Below are 19,489 nucleotides of genomic sequence, written 5' to 3' on the forward strand. Positions count from 1 at the left end.
ATGGCGGTTCGGTGCGTGAGCACCATGATTGCGATGATTGATGCGTCGTCTGTCGCATTTTTCATTCTGCTGAGCAGCCTGAGTTTGTTGTGCTTTTGATATTGACGCCATTGTCGTTGTGGCAGCTCAAAAGAAATACCAAATAAAATTTATCAGATTTACCTGTGAATATTGTTTATTAACTTATGATAATACTGTTCAGCAAGAAACAATTTTTTAAATCTCGAAAATGGCAGAACTTTTGCTCGACCCAAATATACGTGGTTGGGTATTTTTGCCAATAGTCGTGATAACCTTCCTAGTCGGTATTGTGAGGCATTACGTCTCAATATTGCTTTCAACGCAAAAAAAAGTTGAACTCACACAAGTTCAAGACAGGTAAGATGATCTTTTGTCTAATTAATATAATTTTGAAGTTTATTTGATTTTATGATTTTGATTGATTGTTTTTTAGTCAAATTATGATACGATCAAGGCTGCTCAGAGAAAATGGCCAATACATTCCAAAATCAGCTTTTCTAGCTAGGCGGCACTTTTTTAATAACGAGGAAACTGGATATTTTAAGACCCAACGCAGAGCTCCAGTAACTCAAAATCCTATGTCAGATCCAAACATGATTAGTGAGATGTTGAAAGGAAATCTTACCAATGTTATACCTATGGTATTAATTGGTGGTTGGATTAATTGGATGTTTTCTGGTTTTGTTACAAGTAAGTACTGCTTTTCAATTTTTTTATTATTGTTTATTTTTGGTAGTTCTATAAAAATTAATTATAATTTTTATTTTTCAGCAAAAGTACCATTCCCATTAACTTTACGTTTTAAGCCTATGTTGCAAAGAGGAATTGAACTGGTAACTCTTGATGCTGCTTGGGTATCATCCGCTTCTTGGTATTTTTTGAATGTTTTTGGACTTAGATCAATTTATACTTTGGTTCTCGGAGAGAACAATGCAGCTGACACTTCTAGGCATTTACAAGATCAAGTATCAGGAGCTGCTATGTCTATGCCTCCTGATCCAAAAGCTGCATTCAAATCAGAATGGGAAGCATTAGAAATTTGTGAACATAATTGGGCATTAAACGGTGTAGATGAAGATTTACTCGGATCAAAGTACAAAAATGTAGACGACATTGATATGTACTCCCAAAGTTCTTCTAGCTAATTTAAATCTATGACTTAATATTTTAATTTAAATTAATTATTAATTTATATTAGAAAAAAATGATATATTGATGTATTTAAGTATTTTGTCACTTTGAAAAAAACTGTTTATTAAAATTATCACAAAACCATTAAATTTGCGTTTTATAATATAAAAATATATATACAAGCTTAAGTTGAAAACTTAATTATGAAATTGTTTTTACATATTGCTCAGCTAATAATCACATTATTTTCATTTAATCAATAAAATTACTTATTACTAAATATTTATGACATAGAACATTCAATGTTTTAATGGTAAAATGGCAGGATACAAGTCTGTTCGTCTATGCTGTTCATTAGGCATGTTTCTTCTTACTTTATCAATTATATCTAAATCTATTTCAGCAACTGCTACGCCCTGTTTTTCCATACACTGAGCAATGATTGTTCCCCAAGGATCAATTATCTGAAGAAAGAATGAGTGGAATTTACTGTAGTTTTTATAACAATGATAAAAAAAAATTTTACCATACCATTGAATGACCCCAACTAACTCTTTTTTTATTATGTGTTCCTACTTGGGCAGCTGCTATAACATAGCATTGAGATTCAATTGCTCGGGCTCTCAATAAAACTTCCCAATGTGCTGCTCCTGTTTGGTATGTAAAAGCTGATGGAAATGTCAAAATTTGTGCTCCCATATTTCGAAGACAAATAGATAATTCAGGGAAGCGCATATCATAACACTATAACATTTTAATTATGAATTATTGATGTCATTGGATTAGAGTTGGAAAAATCAAAAAATTTATTGTCTTACAATACTCAAACCTATCCTACCAATGGGTGATGATACCGGAGTAACTATTTCACCACCTTTTTGAACATAATCTGACTCCATTAATCGAACACCAGTATCTTTATTTTCCATGTCAAAAAGATGGATTTTTCTATAAGTTGATACAACTTCTCCTTTGTTATTGATTATTATGTGTGAATTTTGGGTCTTTCCTTTGTCAGGTAACTATATTTATAAAACTCATTAATTTAATTGTTAATAAAATAAATTAAAACAGTAATTAAATGGTACAAACAGCTTCATGAACTCCTCCTAAAGACAACCACATATCTTCTTTTAGCGCTAATTCTTTATACCGCTTTATTGTAATGCCATCCAATGGTTCAGCCATTGATACAGCATCTGCTTTATTATCAGCCAAGTAGTCACACGCCTCAGGTAGAAATGCAATCTATAAGGAACAAAAAATATAAAAATTATCTGACAATTACAATTCTATATTGAATTTACTTACACATGCATTTCTCCTTTTAGCTTCAGCAACTAAGTGGCTAACAGCTTCAAAGTTTTTATCTTTATTTGATGTAGAAGTCATTTGACACACAGCAACTAGCGGGTTTGGCATGTTGCTCATACGTAATTTGGACATTTTAGGGCTAGATTCAGGAGAACAAAAAATAAATCAAGTTTATTATATGGAAATTTGTAAACTTTTGAAACGAGAAACGAATACAATTAAAAAGAATGGAAATTACTTCAAATTTTCACAGAGCGTAAACGACACCTTCTTCGAGCACGCCCTTATCATTTTCGTATCGCCAGACGTTTTGATAAAAATTATTTAACACTTTCTGTCTGGAAAAAATCTTGGATTGATGTTGTAAATAACACCAGAGAATGAACACTGTCTGCCGCTAACCTAAAAAATGTTCTATCATCATTGTTATTTATAAAGATTATTTTAATAAAACACCTATAGTGATTAGAAAAAAAAAGTCTCTTATGATCATTTCCACTTGATTCAATTATCATAACATTTTTTTTATCGTTTGAGTTAAAATTCAAGAATCTGCAAAAGCCTTTCGAATTTCCCTCTCACACCCATGATCATTGTTGCCAAACAGCATGATAAGTTAATAACATTGTTGCCATCAAAACTAAACTGTCAGAACCATACACACGTCAGCTCAGCTGCTGAATTGTCAAACTGACGCGAAAGAAATTCATCATTTTCAATACGATTGTAATATCGAAGTTTATTGCCTACGACTAGTGTGAAAAATAAAGACATTTGTCAATACAGCTGTGCTCTACAGGTAAACTCAACATATGAAAATGTCGAGCTCATCAGAATCTGCGTTGACTAAACCATTCCGAAGCATTTATCGATTCGTTGGAGCTATTGTTGATGCTGTTTATTTTTTGTGAGTTATCAATCATAAATGATTTCATTACAATAACCTTTTTTTGAATTGTATTAATGGCAATTTTTTATTCATTTCGATAAATTCTTTTGCACAATAGTTTTATTATAACTGTTCATGACTCTCTAGATTATTTACAAAAAGTTGTAACAATTAAATAAACAATTTTTAGCTTCTCAACCTTAATTAGCCCTGATCAAGGTAGATACAGCAATGGTAGATTAACAAAGTAAGTTTCAAAGCACTTAATATGCCGTGGAACGTTATAGGTTATGCATATCTAATAATTTAATTATTATTTTTAGTTCTGGAAATTCTGGACGCTCAAGTGGAACTGGATCAAATGTAAGAACTCTACGGCCTCATGGTTCAGGAGGAGGCAATGCTCCAAATATGAGCATTGGTGGATGTAGAACTTGTCAATAAGCAAAAAAAGTCATGCAATATTTTTTAAATATTAATGTGTATATCTTTACATCATAAAGTATGTTCATTTGTACCCAACTCGAGTATAGTTTATTAATACTTTTATAAGACTAATTATTGTTGCATTACATCGATGTATTTTTTAATGAAAAGTATAACATAAAATGGCTGAAATAAGTTATGTTAAAAAATAAAAATTAATTCCCGTTTTTAAATTCGATATTTTTGCATATTTAATGAAAAAGAAATTCCTTAGTGAAATAATTAAATCCTAAAATACAAAATTTCTTTTTTCATCTTTATCGATCGTAAAAAATGTTAACTCTAATTTAATATATTATTCCTTAAAATTGAAATAAAATTAAAACAAAATAAATACACATTTGCGTAAGCTTAAATTACTATCGGAAGGTAATTTTGATTCACGCAAGTTGCGCCAATTTCTGGGTATTTGTTATTATAGGGTTTTTATCATTACCTGGAAACTTCCGTAAAATCGCGCCTTTTTTCTACTAAGTAGTTGCATTTATATACTTGTTATTCAAATTCAATTCTAGAGAAATATATAAAATAATTTTGAACAGATAAATAATTTATTGAAAACATCATTGAAGGGGCGATAAATTACCCTAATAAAATGATTTTTTAATCGATATATTTTAATATATTTAACAAACTTCTCTGGACGTCAACAAACGAACATGCGTTGACGGTGCAAAATTTTCAATTCTACCAACTGAATAACCTTTAGAAAAGAGCATGACTAAGGCGCTGTAATATAGTTTTCCATGTGGTAGCGCCGGATGAGCCGCATCAGAATTCAGAACCTTTGTGTATAACATCGAATTCATAAGTTTGAGTACTTAGGTATACATAAAAAAAGAATCAAATCGTGGCAACGATATTTTTCAGTGTCTTTTAAAAGTCAAAAATATAAGTGAAAAGAGTGATTAATAGTTCAAACAACAAAATTATTTACAATGTAAAGTTTCAAAGATAATTTGCAGTTCACAATCATCAACTTTCTCTAGAAATTTCCCAAAGAAATTTTGGAGGAAATAGTTATTCTCATTCTTTATAAGTTTTTTTTGAGAGTACCTTATATTGGTGTTTATAAATCACTGTGCAATTATTTCATGTTTGAGCATTCAAATAATTCACCATAGTGAAATAAAAATAATTTTCAGTTATAAATATTTTGATATTTTAAAAATAATGGAGCACCAGTCAAATTCATTTCATCGTATACGAACAAATTCTAAAGATGTTGCAGTTTCAGAATGTGTTCGACAATTTGAGTTGCCTCGTCAGTTTCCCAGTACAGTTAATGAATTACGTACAATGAAATCTAAGAATAATCTTTCTCCAATGCAGTTTAAAAAACCATCAAATCTTACAACCTCAAATAATATCAAAGTCTCTGATGTTCAAACTTTAAAACCACTTCACCACCACCACCAACCACCATTTCAAAAAGTAAAACTCAAACTGCCTAATGGGCAAGAATTAGGAGAAGTTAAGATGATTTTGAGTTCAAACATCCAGTTCTCATCAAAGAAATCTGTAACAGTTAATAGAAATCTCAAACCGACTGTACTTAAAAGTCATAATAAACCTAGAATAAAAAGTATTACTAAATTAGTTGATAAAATTGATACAAGAAACATTCAGGTACAACCACAAACAAAATTGAAAGAGAAACAGTTATTATTTAATAACCTTCAACCCACTTCTAATTTGAACTGTAATAATCAACTTAAAAATCAATTAATTTTGGGCGTGAAAAGAAATTCACAAGAACCACAAATAATTTATTCAGAAATGATACCTGCTGCTAAATTGCAAAAAATTTCAACTAAAGATATTGGAGAATTCTCTTTTGAAAATCAACTTGATCAACCAGAAAGACAAAAACTGAGCCAAAATATGTCAATAAAAGCAATGAAAGTAGAAAATCATACTATTAGAGATTGTAATACAATCATAGATTATCAAAAAAGTCTTGATCAATTCAAAAAACAGAAACTGAACAAAAATGTATCAACAAAACAGATTAAATTGGAAAACTTTACCAATAGTAATTGTAGTAAATTCATAACTCCAATCTCTAAAGGAGTAAATACAACTAAATTTAAAACTCAAACTAATCAAAAGATTATTGTTGTTAAACCAGGTGATGTCATATCAGGAAGTTTTAGAATTGCAGAGAGAACTTCGCATAAAAGTGTAGAAATAAATTCAAAACCAACTGTGGAACCAATTGTAAAACCAACTACAGAAATAGCCATCAAATCCAGAAAACTTTTAATTAATAGTACTGCTATAAGTAGTAAAGATTTAATGGAAAAACTTACTTGCATTGAAAATTTAAATTCTCAAAATAAAGAAAGAGTGGAAAATGATAAAATGAATGTTCAAGAAAATCAAAATATAATAGAAACTGAACACGAAGTTCAAACTGAGTCAGAAGAAGAAGATTCTGATGAAGAAGTATCTAAACTTTGTGAAAAAATAGAAAGTTTTGTCAATTTAAAACATAGCTGCACATTCATTAACGAACCAATCAGTACTTTAAATTTCAATAATAATTCTGATAAAAATCCAGACACTGATAATCAAGGTGATGAAATTGGAAAGAAAGTTGAAGATTCTTTGCAAAATATATTCAAGACCAATAGAACTTATAATGAAGTGAATAAAATTTTTTCAAGAGCAAAAAAGTCTGATTTATATCAAATTTCAGAAATATTACAATCAGATTTTAAATCAAATATTAGCTTTAATTCCTGTGGTTTATTAGGCATTCATGACGCAGTTATAAGAAATAACTTACTCCAAGTGAAACAGCATATTGCAACATTAAAGATGATGGGTAAAAGTATTGATGTTTCCACACAAGATGAAAAAACAAGTCTTGAAATTGCTATAGAATATGATATAAATCCAAAAATAATAAAAGTCCTTCTGAAAGCTGGCGCTCAACCTGTGCAAAGTAAACCATCTCATGATTCTGCTATGATTATAGCAGCAAAAAATTCATCTAAAAATTTACCTATATTATGTAAGTATATAGACCAGAATAACAAAACTGGAGTTAATTTAAAAGGAAAAGAAGGTTTAGCTGCAATTCATTATTGTGCCATTCATGGGAATTTGCAAGGAATAACTGAACTTCTCAAATGTGGAGCAGATGTAAACCTACAAGATGATAGATCAGGAAGAACCGCATTATTTTATGCCATGGAAACAAGAAATTCTAATAAAATTCAAGACATTTATTTTGACATAGCCTTTAAACTTCTAGAGCATGGAGCCATCTCAAATATTCATACTTTTTCCAAGCATTCTGTCCTAAATTTAATAGAAGACATTAAAAGTTTCAAACTCAAAATGGCCATAAATAGAGCTGTGCTATGAAAAAATACGATTGTAAATATTGTAAATAAAGGTGTATGCTTGAAATACAATTTGAAATAGATTATATTTTATATGTAGATAACAAAACAATATACAAAGATCTTACATATAATAGTATAAAGTATTATCAATATTTTTTTTTTTAATTTATTTCATTAAAGTGAATGAAAATAATTCAAAACTTAGTTTTTCAATTTTGTAAAATATATTAAAAAATCAACACATTCCATTTTACTAATACATCAGCTATGAACACCGCCAATATAGAACTTAAGAAAATAAATTTTTCATACAATTTTTGTAACAAGTCCAGCAGCAATGGTTGTACCATCAACTCTCAACATAACTCTACCTAACTGTTTTACATCTTTATGTAGTTCTACACAAATTGGTCTTTGAGTAGTTATTTGAACAATAGCACTTGTATTTTTAATTAAACACCTTGGCTTTTTTTTAATAACTTCACCTGAGCTCCGATTTAATTGAGCAACAAGTTTAGTTATAACAGCAGGCTCAACAAGAGACTGTTGATGTAGCACTACAGACATGCCATTAGTTACAGGCATTTTGATTTGAAATACTACAATATGAGCTTGAAAACATGTTGTGGTTGGCACTGGATAAGCTAAACTGCAAACTATATCACCAATTGCCAAATTTTGTTGATCAATTCCTGATAGACTAAGACAAACTTGATCACCAGCAAAGGCATGAGTTATGTTTGCATCATCCGCTTGAATGCCTATCAAAAATTGTTATAGATAAATAAACTAACATTTCAAATGATGTTACAGATAATAATAAAAATACCTTTTATAACAGCAGGCTCATTGCGTGGTAAGACAAGAACTTTGTCACCAACAGATACCATACCAGTTTCCATATGTCCAGAAATACTAAAACCAGAGCCAATATTTTTGAAAATATCATTAACAGAAAACCTTAAAGGTTTATCAACAGGTCGTTCTGGGCACTTGAAGTTATCAATTACTTCAACTAAGGTTGGACCAGTGTACCTAAAAAATTATATTGATTTAAATTGATAAATTGTAAAATTTATAAAATAAAAAGCTTTTGCAATACACAAAATATGTTTTTACTAACCAATTAGATAATCCTTCAGCTTTTGGTTTAGTCACAATATTTTCTCCGGATAAACCACTGCAAGGAACACAGGTGACTGTTTCTTTAAAACCTGCTTGCTTCAGAAAGACACTGATTTTATTTACTATTTCATTGAATCTTTCTTTTGACCAATTAACTGTATCTAATTTATTAACTACAACGGCTAGTTGAGATACTCCTAAAACATATACAGATCAAAGTTTAGATTTAAAAAATATAAAATATACAGCATCCACTACATAAATTCAGCTTCTCTATTATTGTTTTATGAATTATGTAATATGATAACAAGAATCGTGAAAGTTCATAATAGCTTTTTTAAACTTTTAAAAATGTTTGTAAACTTTAGTGACAGATTGTGTGGACTCATAAAAATTTATAAAAGGTTTAAATTATTTTTTGTTACTTTCTTCTTTGAAAAAATATTATCGATTTTTGTGAGTACAAAACAAAAACCTTATGAAAAAGTCCTACAGAAAATCCTGCATATTCTATAAGATATTCTATAACACTTTTTCTTAACGGAATTATGTATAAAAAATGTATAAAGGTATTAAAGATTTTATGAAAGCATATAAGGTATACGCCTCTATTTTCGGTCAATAATTAAAATTAACAACTTAATTGTACGTAAGAAAATTTTTTTTAATAATTGGCTGAATGAATGGAACATCTTGAACAGAAATATATTATTCAAATTCAGATATCAAGTTTCAATCCTATATAAAAAATTAATTCAAAGTTGACCGAAATTAGGGCCTAACTGACCGAAAATAGGGGCATATATCTTAAAGGTTTATAAAAGTTTAATTTTTTGTTGTTAAAAAATCATTGATATGTTTTTTGTGAATTTCAGATGGTTTTGAGCATGAAAAAAATCGATAATAATTGTGTTGATGTAGCACGAAGTACATCATGAAACCAACTTTCAAAAAGCCTTATAAATACTTGAAAATTTTCATAAATTTTTATAAACTTCTGTACTAGACCGAAATTTGACCTTTTATTAAAGTTACATAAAAGTTCTCTAAAGATTTCCGTTGCGATTAATATGCACTGTATGTTACAATATATGAATATATACGCATAATTGTATATGTATATATATATAATATATATATGCATCATCCAACCCACGTTCAGTTTTGCGATTCGCGAACGATTTGTATTACAGCGTATCGCCGAACTTTTGTCTACGTTTTCTCATAGTATATTTGATGATTATCTATGTATAAGAATATCATTATGTTTATGTTTACAATTGGAAGAAATAGCAAGACCTGGCACTTTCAACGTTAAATTGACGAATCATCGTCAATCAATTTTGATCATGCCAAAGAAAAACAAGGTCTAACCTTCATTACCATGTTTATTCGTGTCATATATTTTTTAGTATTTCTTATTTTATTGTCATCGTTTTTTTTAAGTACAAGGTGTTACTTTAAAAAATTCTTTCATTCATATTTTTAGTCAGCCAAGATGTGGACCGCATCGGACAAAATTTGTGGCAACGACCTGAGAGATGCTGATAGTAAGTAACGACAAAATTATCCGATAAAAATCGAGAGGTTTCGAATTAGTTATTTTACTACTTTATAATTGGTGATTCGATGTTTCTTTTGATTGATAATTTTTTTATCTTATTGATAAAATCATTACATGCATATTTTATTTTCATAAAAAATGATGAATTAATTTCATCACAATTATTATATTATCATTTTTTTCAAAGGAGTATGCTTGAAAAAATAATAGAAAATATTATAATCATTCGAATACTACCTATTTAAAACAAATGAAAATATGATTTTTTAGCTGTTACTTCAAGCAGTTATACACCTTATTGGTGTCTATCAAAGAAGGAGAAAAATGAACGCATGAATGAAAGAATTGCAAAATTTTTGAAAGAACTAATCATTAAACATAGAATTGCAACTAAAGAAGACAATAATAATGATGATTTAAATAATGCATCTCTTAAGCAATTATGGGACATAGAGGGACAATATCACGGAACCAGTGAAGTTGGTAAGAATGATTGATCATATTAATTTTTATAATTACAAGAGTTGAGAGCGCAAGAAATATTGATAATGATATTTTACTTTCAGATAAGAAAATCAGAATTGATTCTCTGAATACTTTATCAAGGTTAGAAGAGTTTGGGATAATCATGGAAGACTGGGAAAAAAATCGATCACTCATTCCACCTGATGTAAATGATTTGTTAGAGAAACCACAGCTATTACTTCATTACATACTTACCAAGAGACCTTAAGAGTAATGCATGTTCTCTTGTTTGACCTCCGCTATCAAAACCTGTTTCGAATTCTCCTCTGGTTGCATCAACAACAAGTAGAGCAACATCTGCTTGTGTAGCACCAATTATCATGTTTGGTATAAAATCTTTATGACCAGGAGCATCCAACAGGGTGATAGCCTTTGTTGAAGTTTCAAATTTGGATTGTCCTACATCCATTGTGATACCCCGCTCTCTAAAATAGTATGTGTATTTTTGTATAATTGTAATATAACTGTAATCTTAATGCTTTCAATTTCTTTTATATATTTTTACAAGGAGGTATTATTTAATTCAATAAGGTTTTAAGTAAAACTTGATTTTGTTATTTATTGAAAAATATCCTACCTTTCTTCACCTGTTTCATCAAGGACCCAGGCATAAGCAAAAGATTGTTTTCCAATTTTTTTACTTTCTTGTTGATACTTATGCATAAGTTTAGATGATACTTGACCTAAATCACACAGCAATCTACCTAGTAAGGTACTTTTTCCTGCATCCACATGGCCAACACATATAAGATGCAGTTGTTCTTTACATCCAGCTCGTTTACTTCGATAAATTGCTAAAGCATCTCTTTTATCTTCAGCAATTCGTCCTTCATCAATTACAGCTGGAGATTGACTTCGTGATGAAGTAGATTTATTCTGATTTATAATACATTATCAAATTAATTATTGTAAAAATGTTTTGCAGCGAGTCATTTAAAAAAATTACAAACCAAAACTGATAGAGCCGTCTGTTTCTTTTCTCTCCTGCTAAAACTACTATCATCCCGTGTCAATGGATCTGGTGAATTTCGACCTGAACATGGACTTTGAGAGCGCGATGTTCCAAGTGATTCTATATTTTCATTGGTTCCACAAACATCAAAACCCTTTGTAATACTTCTGGCAGCTGCTGCAGGTATTACTTTTACTGTTGGCTGAGACACTTGAGAAGCCAGTTTAGGTACTATTTTACTTGAAGTTGTAAAATCTATAAGTTTTTTAGATTTAAAATTTCATGATTGCAAAAATATAAAAAATATATATGCTTAAATCAAGTATATAAGTATGAGATGAAAATAAGTAAGATAAAAAATTTAAATATGTAAATTAATCAAGAATAATGAGTTTATACTTAAGTTGGATTTTTGAGTTTTGAAGTCAATTCGTTTTAAAATAGATTTTGTCAAAATAGTTATTTAATTGAACAACTACATTCTTAATTCTTAAAAATAATGAAGTTTTATTAATCTTTGAATGAGTGGATATATGTAAACATTATAGCAGATGAATGAGTAAAAACAAGGTAAAAATTTTGAAGTGCATATTCTTCATTAATATAGAAATATATAATACATAAAAATATAATTTTTGTACAATATTTTGAGTTTAACATTACCAAAAAGCTTTTCATACAATTTGGATGTTAATAAGGAGTTTTAGTTAACAGAATTATTGGACAATGTATAATGTCTACATTTATGGCAAAATATTTTATCGTTAAGTTTTTCTTCCTAACCTTGTTAGTATAATGTTATCAGGAGAGGGACTAGAAAAATCGAATGGTTCAATGTCAAGGTTTACTTTTTGAGAACAAATTATTCTTTGGTAGGGTATGAATCTTCTGTAAGTTTTACAAAGTACTTTACCAAATTTTGAGGCTTGCTTTTTAAGAGATCGCGCACTATCAATTTTGCTTAAATTAAACATAGATTCTTTTTTCAAAGCGATTACTGTAGAATCAAGTATTTTAAAATTGGTATTTCTAGATTCAGATTCAATTTTTACATTATTTACTACTTCATTACTTAAATTTAAATTTTTGATGTTCTCCAAAATTGGGAGAAGAATTTTTGAATGATTATGTTCTAAAACATTTTTCTTCTTTTCTATTTCATGTGAAGTTAAAGTAACAGAAATTTCTGACATTATATTTGCAATGGGATTATCCGTTGAGATTGTATTATCAGAAGGAGGAAACGAATTTTTCAATGGAATATTACTGTTTGAAATTTTGAGATGATGAGCAGTTAAATCAGCAAGTGAATTGAAGCTTGGTGCAGTTGGAAATTGGAAATCAGATGCTGAATTTTTTTGATTGCTATTTGATAAGCTCAAGTGATGAGCACTTGAATCAGCAAGTGAACCAAATGAAAAAGATGGGCTTGTATTTACAGATGATGGTTTCAACGATTTGTTAAAATTCAGTTTTGGAATTGAAAAGTTAGAAGGGAGTTTCGTTTTTTTTTCCTCTGATATATTTAAATTGTGTGCTGTTAAATCAGCAAGAGAACTAAACGTTGATCTTAATTTTGCATTAGTTGCAGTTTTAACGATTTGATCACAGGTTTTTGGAGTACTTTTATCAAGAGTTTGTATTTTTGATACATTGGCAACTAAATCATTGATTTTAAAAATAGAATCTACATCAGATTTAGAACCTTACCTCACCAACAAAATAAATCACATCATGAAAAAGAAAACATAACATATTATTTTTTAATTTTTCATCTCATCTTAAATTATTGATAGAATCATGTTTTAAAAGCTTACCTGGGCGCAAATTATCAATATCTTTCTCAGTTGTTGGCTTATCTAAAATAAAAAATTTTCTTTTATTATATTGCATACCATAAAAAACAAAATAGACAAAATTCAAGCCATACTTGTTATCTTTTTTGAAGATTCCTCATTAAGAATCGAATTGAGAACAGCTTCTGTATTGAAATTGAATTCTATAATTTTTTTGTTTAATTCAGATTCAGGATGTGTATCTCCTATAACATTTTTGATGGCTTCAATACAAGACATAAGTTTAGCTGCATCTAAATCTGACAACTGTGGTAGTTTATAACTTGAAGGTATGTCTTCAATTTCTTCGTTATCTTCTTGGATATCCGGTTCAGTGAAAAATGATGATATGTTGGGTTGCTTACTGCGATCAAACATAAATTGTTCAGCTGTAACAAAAAATTATTTCAATCAAAGTTTATTGACAATTCTAATAATAATGAAATGAATCAAGCAGATCACAGTAAAAAAATTATGTTTTTCAAAATCAGACTTACCACTTGGCGATACACAGTAATCATCTTCGACGGAATGCCCGTAAACGTCATCGTATCCATCATATTCTAAATGTTAAAGCAGACATTCGTCATTAAAATGTTCTTTGTAGTTCATATTAAATAAAACAAGAGTCTGCGAACATTCACTTACCATCTGAATAATTCATAGAACGTACATCTCTATGTCGCGACATTTTTTACTAACTTGGGTTGCTTGCTAGGAGAACACTATTACTACTAGGAGTAGTTACTAGGAAAACACATGAAATTTATGAAAACTGAAAGAATCTTATTGAAACCAACAAGCAAGATATAAAGCAGCGTGATTTTTGTTGGTATTAAGGTCATTCTACAATGTACATAATCGTTTGCGGACGTAAGGGCCACTGACACTGATATTACACAGTGCCGTCTGCGACGAGGATACAATTAGATTCAAAATTGATACGCTACTACAATAGGCTGTTTTCACAGTCATCAGTGACGGTCACAAATCGACCAGCTGATTTGCCTGGAGGCCAAACAAAGCGACTGCCCGTATACTTTACATATTAAAGTTGGTTGGTTAAAGTATTTCGGCTTTTTTGTCTGTGATATTGTCAATAAACTCTAATAAAATAGTTATTAAAAGTGGTTTTATAGGTTGCAATACAAACTCTTAAGCGGGGAAGTTTTTATTTTTTCAAATTACTAGCGAAAACCCAAGAAACAATCGTAATAAAGAATATTATCTTTCCACCAACAGTAGACTTGGGTTGGAAGACGATTGCGAGATCATTTTCATAATTTTTCGAAATTACGATTGTTTCTTGGTTTTTCGTTGGTCATTTGGAAAAATAAAAACTTCCTCGGTTGAGAGTTTGTATTGCAACCTAAAAAACCACTTTTAATAACTATTTTATTAGAGTTTATTGTTAACATCACAGATAAAAAAGCCGAAATTTCAATATTTTTTTCATTTATAAACTAAAGACTGTAACTAAAAACCGCTTCGATATTTCGATCCACGAGGATTTCCTCTTTCTCCAGATATTTTTTGTTTATTTTTTTACTGCACTTTAAACTAATTACAAGTACTTTAACCAACCAACTTTAATATAAAAAGTATTAATATGAAAATCCTCAGGGAGTTTTGAAGAAGTTCTTGAGAATTTTCTGTGGCTAAATTTACACCGCATAATTCTGCAGGATTAATTCTTATAGAAATAATAATCAAGTTTCCAAGAAAAAATTTTGATTATTTCGACCAAAGATAATTTGGTCCAATTTTAATTAGTAACGGGATTCCTGTAGAATTCGTGAATAAACATATTGAAATTCGTACAAATTGTAAATTATCCTTCAATAAAATGATTGGTTTATTTTCCACGGTAGTTTCAATTTATAAACATTTTTTTTCAAACTCAAACGTAAACTTTTGTAACACTTGTTAAACCGAAAAATGCATGAAGTTGGTGCGTTATAACTTTTAAAAAACTATTAATAATTAACACGCTAAATCCCAAAGAGTAACTTTCGAGCCTCTAAAGAGTATACAGAATGCTCTTTTCAAAAGAGTAACAAAAACGTAGATTACTCCTTTTAGAAAATACTACTTCACACAGAATGTTAAAATATATTTTTTATGGTAAAATACGTTCATACTATCCTGGATTGTCAAAAAAACGTCCATCCAAGCTCTGAAATCACAATTATATTGCTTTTTTCAAAATACTAAATGTTGTGATCGAATTGACTGACCACGTAATTCTGACGTGAGTTTTTCATCAATTTGTGTGAAGTAGTATTTTCTAAAAAGAGTAATCTGGGCGAATTACTCTTTTTAAAAGAGTATTCTGCGTACATTACTTTTTTTCAGAGGTTCAAAAGATACTCTTTCAGGTTTCAGTGTGAATTAGTTTAAAATTTTACAAATTTATCAGAAAAATACGGGTAAGTTACAAAATATAATCCATGAATATTCTATAGAGCCGATCTAATACCCTCTTTAAATATATTTGTTGTTCAAGAACTTGTCGACTTTTTTAAAAATATTTAATTGCTACAATAAGAAAATTTATTAATGCAAGTATTCTTGAAATAAAATTGAAAATGACTGATGCAATGATCGTGTTTTCCAATCAAAAACTACCGTATGTACAATCTTTTAAGGGTCTATGAAGCATGGGTGATTAAGTCATATTTCATTAAATCGTTTGTAAGTAGCGCATTACTTGCAACAATAACAGCAGAGAATAATCATAATTAATTGAGTGAGCTTTATAAAATTAAAATATTATGAATTTGAAACTTTGGAATCATGAAAAAAAAACTAACGTATGCATTAGAGTGTTTGTTATTTTCCAAACGTTAAAAATCCTTGCTCCAGAAGTTTAGATCACTTCTTTGTGATATAAAAACATGATTTGTACGGTTTATAACCCATAGGCACACGTTAAAATTAAAATGCCTTAAAATTAAAATCGATATTTACATTTAACCCATTAACTCTTAGGATGTAGAGATTTAAAGTGGGATTTTTCCATGTTTTGAGTTTTAGAAAAACTTTGCAATTATATAATTTGATGTAGAATGTAATGCCCTTTCCAATATCGGGCTCAGATTTGAGATCCAATGCGTAGTTCAAAAGTTATGATCGTTTAAACAAAAAAAATATGTGCAAAGATGTTTTTATATCACAAAGAAGTGATCTAAACTTCTGGAGCAAGGATTTTTAACGTTTGGGACACCCTAGTATGCATGGTAAAAATCGTACAAGGGAGCTTACGTGCAATGTGGAAATGTACAGTATGAGTCATGCGTAGTTTATAGAAATCTATATAGCAGCAACAACATCCAGAAAGTCGATGTCCGCATTTACATCCGCGTTGATACTTTAAGCGGTGATGATATTTTACGCGCGTCTTGTACTGCGTGCCAGCTATGACGGTGGTGGTGCAGCAGACGTGATAATAAATATGCGTAATCCGGATATTCGTGCTATGTAGCTCACTTTTTTACCAATGTAGTGAGAATTGATTAACAAAAAAAGTGAATCAATTTCTTAACCCTTCATTTTGCTCAATGTATCGCACTATAAACATTAAAAAATATAACGACTATGATGAATAATGTTTCCATCGAAAAAATTAATTTATTTGCAATCGTCATCATCATTAACATCATCATATCAGGATGCAATTGATGATTTTCATGATTATTATTCAATACTGTTTTCTATTATTATAGAAATTAGAAAAAACAGCTATTTTTTGTGTAACATTAAATTCTTAATTTATACGGAAAAATAAAATATTTAATTACTATAAGAATGCTTGGTGTACGTTTTATTTATTTTATATAACTGTCGAAAACGATTTTATACATAATTTGAATAAAAAAATTATTGAAAATTTTATAATTAAATTACACTCCTAATATAATCAATAATGAATAATTCGTGTGTTACAGCATCCTGAATTTCTATTATAGGCCTTTGTCAAAAAGAAGATTGATCTGAAGCTTATACAAAATTAAGGATAAGATCCTTTTGAATGGTATGAAAATCAACTGAGGTAAATACCCAAAATTTTGATATTATTTTGAAAATTGATAACATGTTAACATGTAATCTTATTGTAGACAGTACAAAGAAGTTAATAAATTTCAAATAAAAATTTGTAAATGAATTATTAGATTTCGATAGATAATTGAACTTTTATAAGTTTTTAAGAAAAATTTTAATGGGAATATAATAATATCCATCGCAATTAATATTCATTAACATAAAATACTTTATATCATTCGAAAAATTTTATGATACAAGATATGACTTTGTAATAAAACACAGTAGTAAATTAATAAGCGTTTGAATTTGAAAATTAAGTGAATAGTATTTTATTTGTGAATGGAAAGTTACTTTACGTTATAAAAAATTTCGAATCGTGGCAATAACTATAAAAAAAATATAAGCAATTAATTTTTGCTTTCAATGAATTGAATCAAATATTTATTGTATTGCTTAAAATGAGAATTCTGATGATTAATATTAACAAATGAAAATAATACAAGAAAAATGTAATCATCGTGGCATAAATGAAGTCATAATTCTGAATAGTCTAGTTGCATGATCATTCAACGCAAAAAATATAATTTATTTGAAAATGTAAGTAAATTAATTTAGTTCAATAAATAAATAGTTACACAAAAAATGATATTGTTATAATACATTGTGTGTTTTAATAACCAATCATTTTATTCACAATTTGTAGTAAAGACTTGGATAAAATATCGATACCCAATCATAATAAATTTTCTATAAATAAAATATTGTGATATAATTTTCAAGCATGATTTGAAAACATTTTTCTTGTCTTAATTTTTCATGTATGATTTGACAGAACATTTTTATTTAAAATTAAAAGATTAATAAACGTATTGATTGTTGCATGATCACTTTCAAACCACAATTGAAAAGATTACTTCGTAGTTTGTGTAGCGAATGATCAATTAATTGCGATTATGTCGTTGGTCTCGAAGAAAGATGATGTCAATTCTGAAAATAAAAATGAGCGACATTTTTTAAATTGTATAAATATGTTTAATCATTGTACTGGTCAGTTTTGATCGGGTTTTTTTTTATGATTTTAAGTTTACGTAATCATAATGTATTCAATTAATACGCTTGTTCAAAGATTTTTTTAATTATAAAAATGAAAATAAGAAGATTATTTTACATTATTATGTAAATTACGTTGACTGGCTGAACTTTCGTTGCAGTGTGAAAATTAAAAAGATTTTTAATGATTGTACAATTTGTTAATGACAAATACTGAACAAAATTCAAGTCATCAAATATTTTTTAAATATTTCTATCAATAAAGTACAAAATTTATTTGATTATTTTTATGAAAATATTGTTACACAAAAAAATTACATTACTTTCATTTTAAATATTAAGGTAACTGAATAAAACTAATTTTCAATCTTGTTCGATACATCATCGATCAATAAATGTTTCGTAAATAAGAACTGTTGCTTGAATATATTCGCCCCCGCGTCATCATCGCTGTGATTAAACCTAATGAATACGAAAAAATATAACGCACGTGATTATATTTAAACTATGACAGGTTTTTTTCTGTATCTAAATATAAATTTTATCGTGCTGCGTTTGGCATTTTTTTTCGTCAATGGCTCAAAATATAAATGAAATTTTTTTTTATTCCCTCAGCTACCCTTGAAGTTTAGTCACACGATGAAAATACTTTTATGTTGGCGAGTTAAAGAGGTTCCTGATTTTAAATTTTACCAATGATGATTAGAAATAGTCTTGATATTTTCTACATTGTAATGGTTGCGAAAAAATATCAATCTTTTTGAAATATGCATGACTTTTTATACGATGAATCCGTGCACTTTATTTTATATGGACACGTACACCGTGCATAGTAAGTATGGTATTTTTACCACTTGTCATAAGAATTTGACGTCATTTGAATATATCATCGCTTATCAATCCTGTGTAGAAATAAGTTGTCCCTATGGTCAATTGTTGTGTTAGATGACGTACTGAATAATTTTATAAATTGGTCATTTGCAAAAAGTATAGTATTAGAAAAAATTGAAAGTCATTAAGATATTAAACTCTGACAGATCAATCTAGAACAGCATCGTGTCATCTCTGGATACTGTATATTTGTATGGTAATGGACTCGATGCAAAGTAAAAAATGCCATCAAGTCATGAAATTAACTTTCATTTGATTTCAAGTTGCTCGTACAAGTGCGAGCCAATGAAGATAAAAAGCTGCGCC

The 19,489-nt window shown here is 28.9% G+C and overlaps 5 protein-coding genes across 5 annotated transcripts; 3 read left to right on the forward strand and 2 right to left on the reverse strand.

Moving 5' to 3' along the window:
- The first annotated feature begins 72 nt into the window (after positions 1–72).
- Positions 73–1,228, forward strand: LOC106658807 (ER membrane protein complex subunit 3). Its single transcript, XM_014380932.2, has 3 exons — positions 73–378; positions 455–711; positions 793–1,228. Exons 1-3 carry the CDS (start codon positions 230–232, stop codon positions 1,164–1,166), a joined length of 780 nt encoding a protein of 259 aa, XP_014236418.1. The 5' UTR covers positions 73–229; the 3' UTR covers positions 1,167–1,228.
- Positions 1,229–1,309: 81 nt separating this feature from the next.
- LOC106658797 (deaminated glutathione amidase) lies at positions 1,310–2,939 on the reverse strand. Its single transcript, XM_014380921.2, has 6 exons — positions 2,705–2,939; positions 2,464–2,605; positions 2,245–2,400; positions 1,971–2,174; positions 1,684–1,896; positions 1,310–1,616 (listed from the first exon to the last, which is right to left on the reverse strand). The coding sequence occupies exons 1-6, from the start codon at positions 2,755–2,757 to the stop codon at positions 1,452–1,454; spliced, it is 933 nt and encodes a 310-aa protein (XP_014236407.1). The 5' UTR covers positions 2,758–2,939; the 3' UTR covers positions 1,310–1,451.
- A 1,685-nt stretch (positions 2,940–4,624) lies between these two features.
- Positions 4,625–7,273, forward strand: LOC106659353. The gene has a single exon (XM_014381874.2). It carries the CDS (start codon positions 5,015–5,017, stop codon positions 7,214–7,216), a length of 2,202 nt encoding a protein of 733 aa, XP_014237360.1. The 5' UTR covers positions 4,625–5,014; the 3' UTR covers positions 7,217–7,273.
- On the reverse strand, positions 7,262–14,052 carry LOC106659354 (HBS1-like protein). Its single transcript, XM_014381875.2, has 10 exons — positions 13,847–14,052; positions 13,696–13,761; positions 13,294–13,587; positions 13,181–13,222; positions 11,362–11,618; positions 10,989–11,287; positions 10,607–10,836; positions 8,321–8,519; positions 8,027–8,232; positions 7,262–7,958 (listed from the first exon to the last, which is right to left on the reverse strand). The coding sequence occupies exons 1-10, from the start codon at positions 13,887–13,889 to the stop codon at positions 7,504–7,506; spliced, it is 2,091 nt and encodes a 696-aa protein (XP_014237361.1). The 5' UTR covers positions 13,890–14,052; the 3' UTR covers positions 7,262–7,503.
- LOC106659355 lies at positions 9,494–10,640 on the forward strand. Its single transcript, XM_014381876.2, has 4 exons — positions 9,494–9,689; positions 9,812–9,872; positions 10,157–10,369; positions 10,453–10,640. The coding sequence occupies exons 1-4, from the start codon at positions 9,672–9,674 to the stop codon at positions 10,617–10,619; spliced, it is 459 nt and encodes a 152-aa protein (XP_014237362.1). The 5' UTR covers positions 9,494–9,671; the 3' UTR covers positions 10,620–10,640.
- Positions 14,053–19,489: the final 5,437 nt, after the last annotated feature.

Source organism: Trichogramma pretiosum, unplaced genomic scaffold (assembly GCF_000599845.2).
Source record: "Trichogramma pretiosum strain Unisexual culture from Peru unplaced genomic scaffold, Tpre_2.0 scaffold16, whole genome shotgun sequence".
NCBI lineage: Eukaryota > Metazoa > Arthropoda > Insecta > Hymenoptera > Trichogrammatidae > Trichogramma > Trichogramma pretiosum.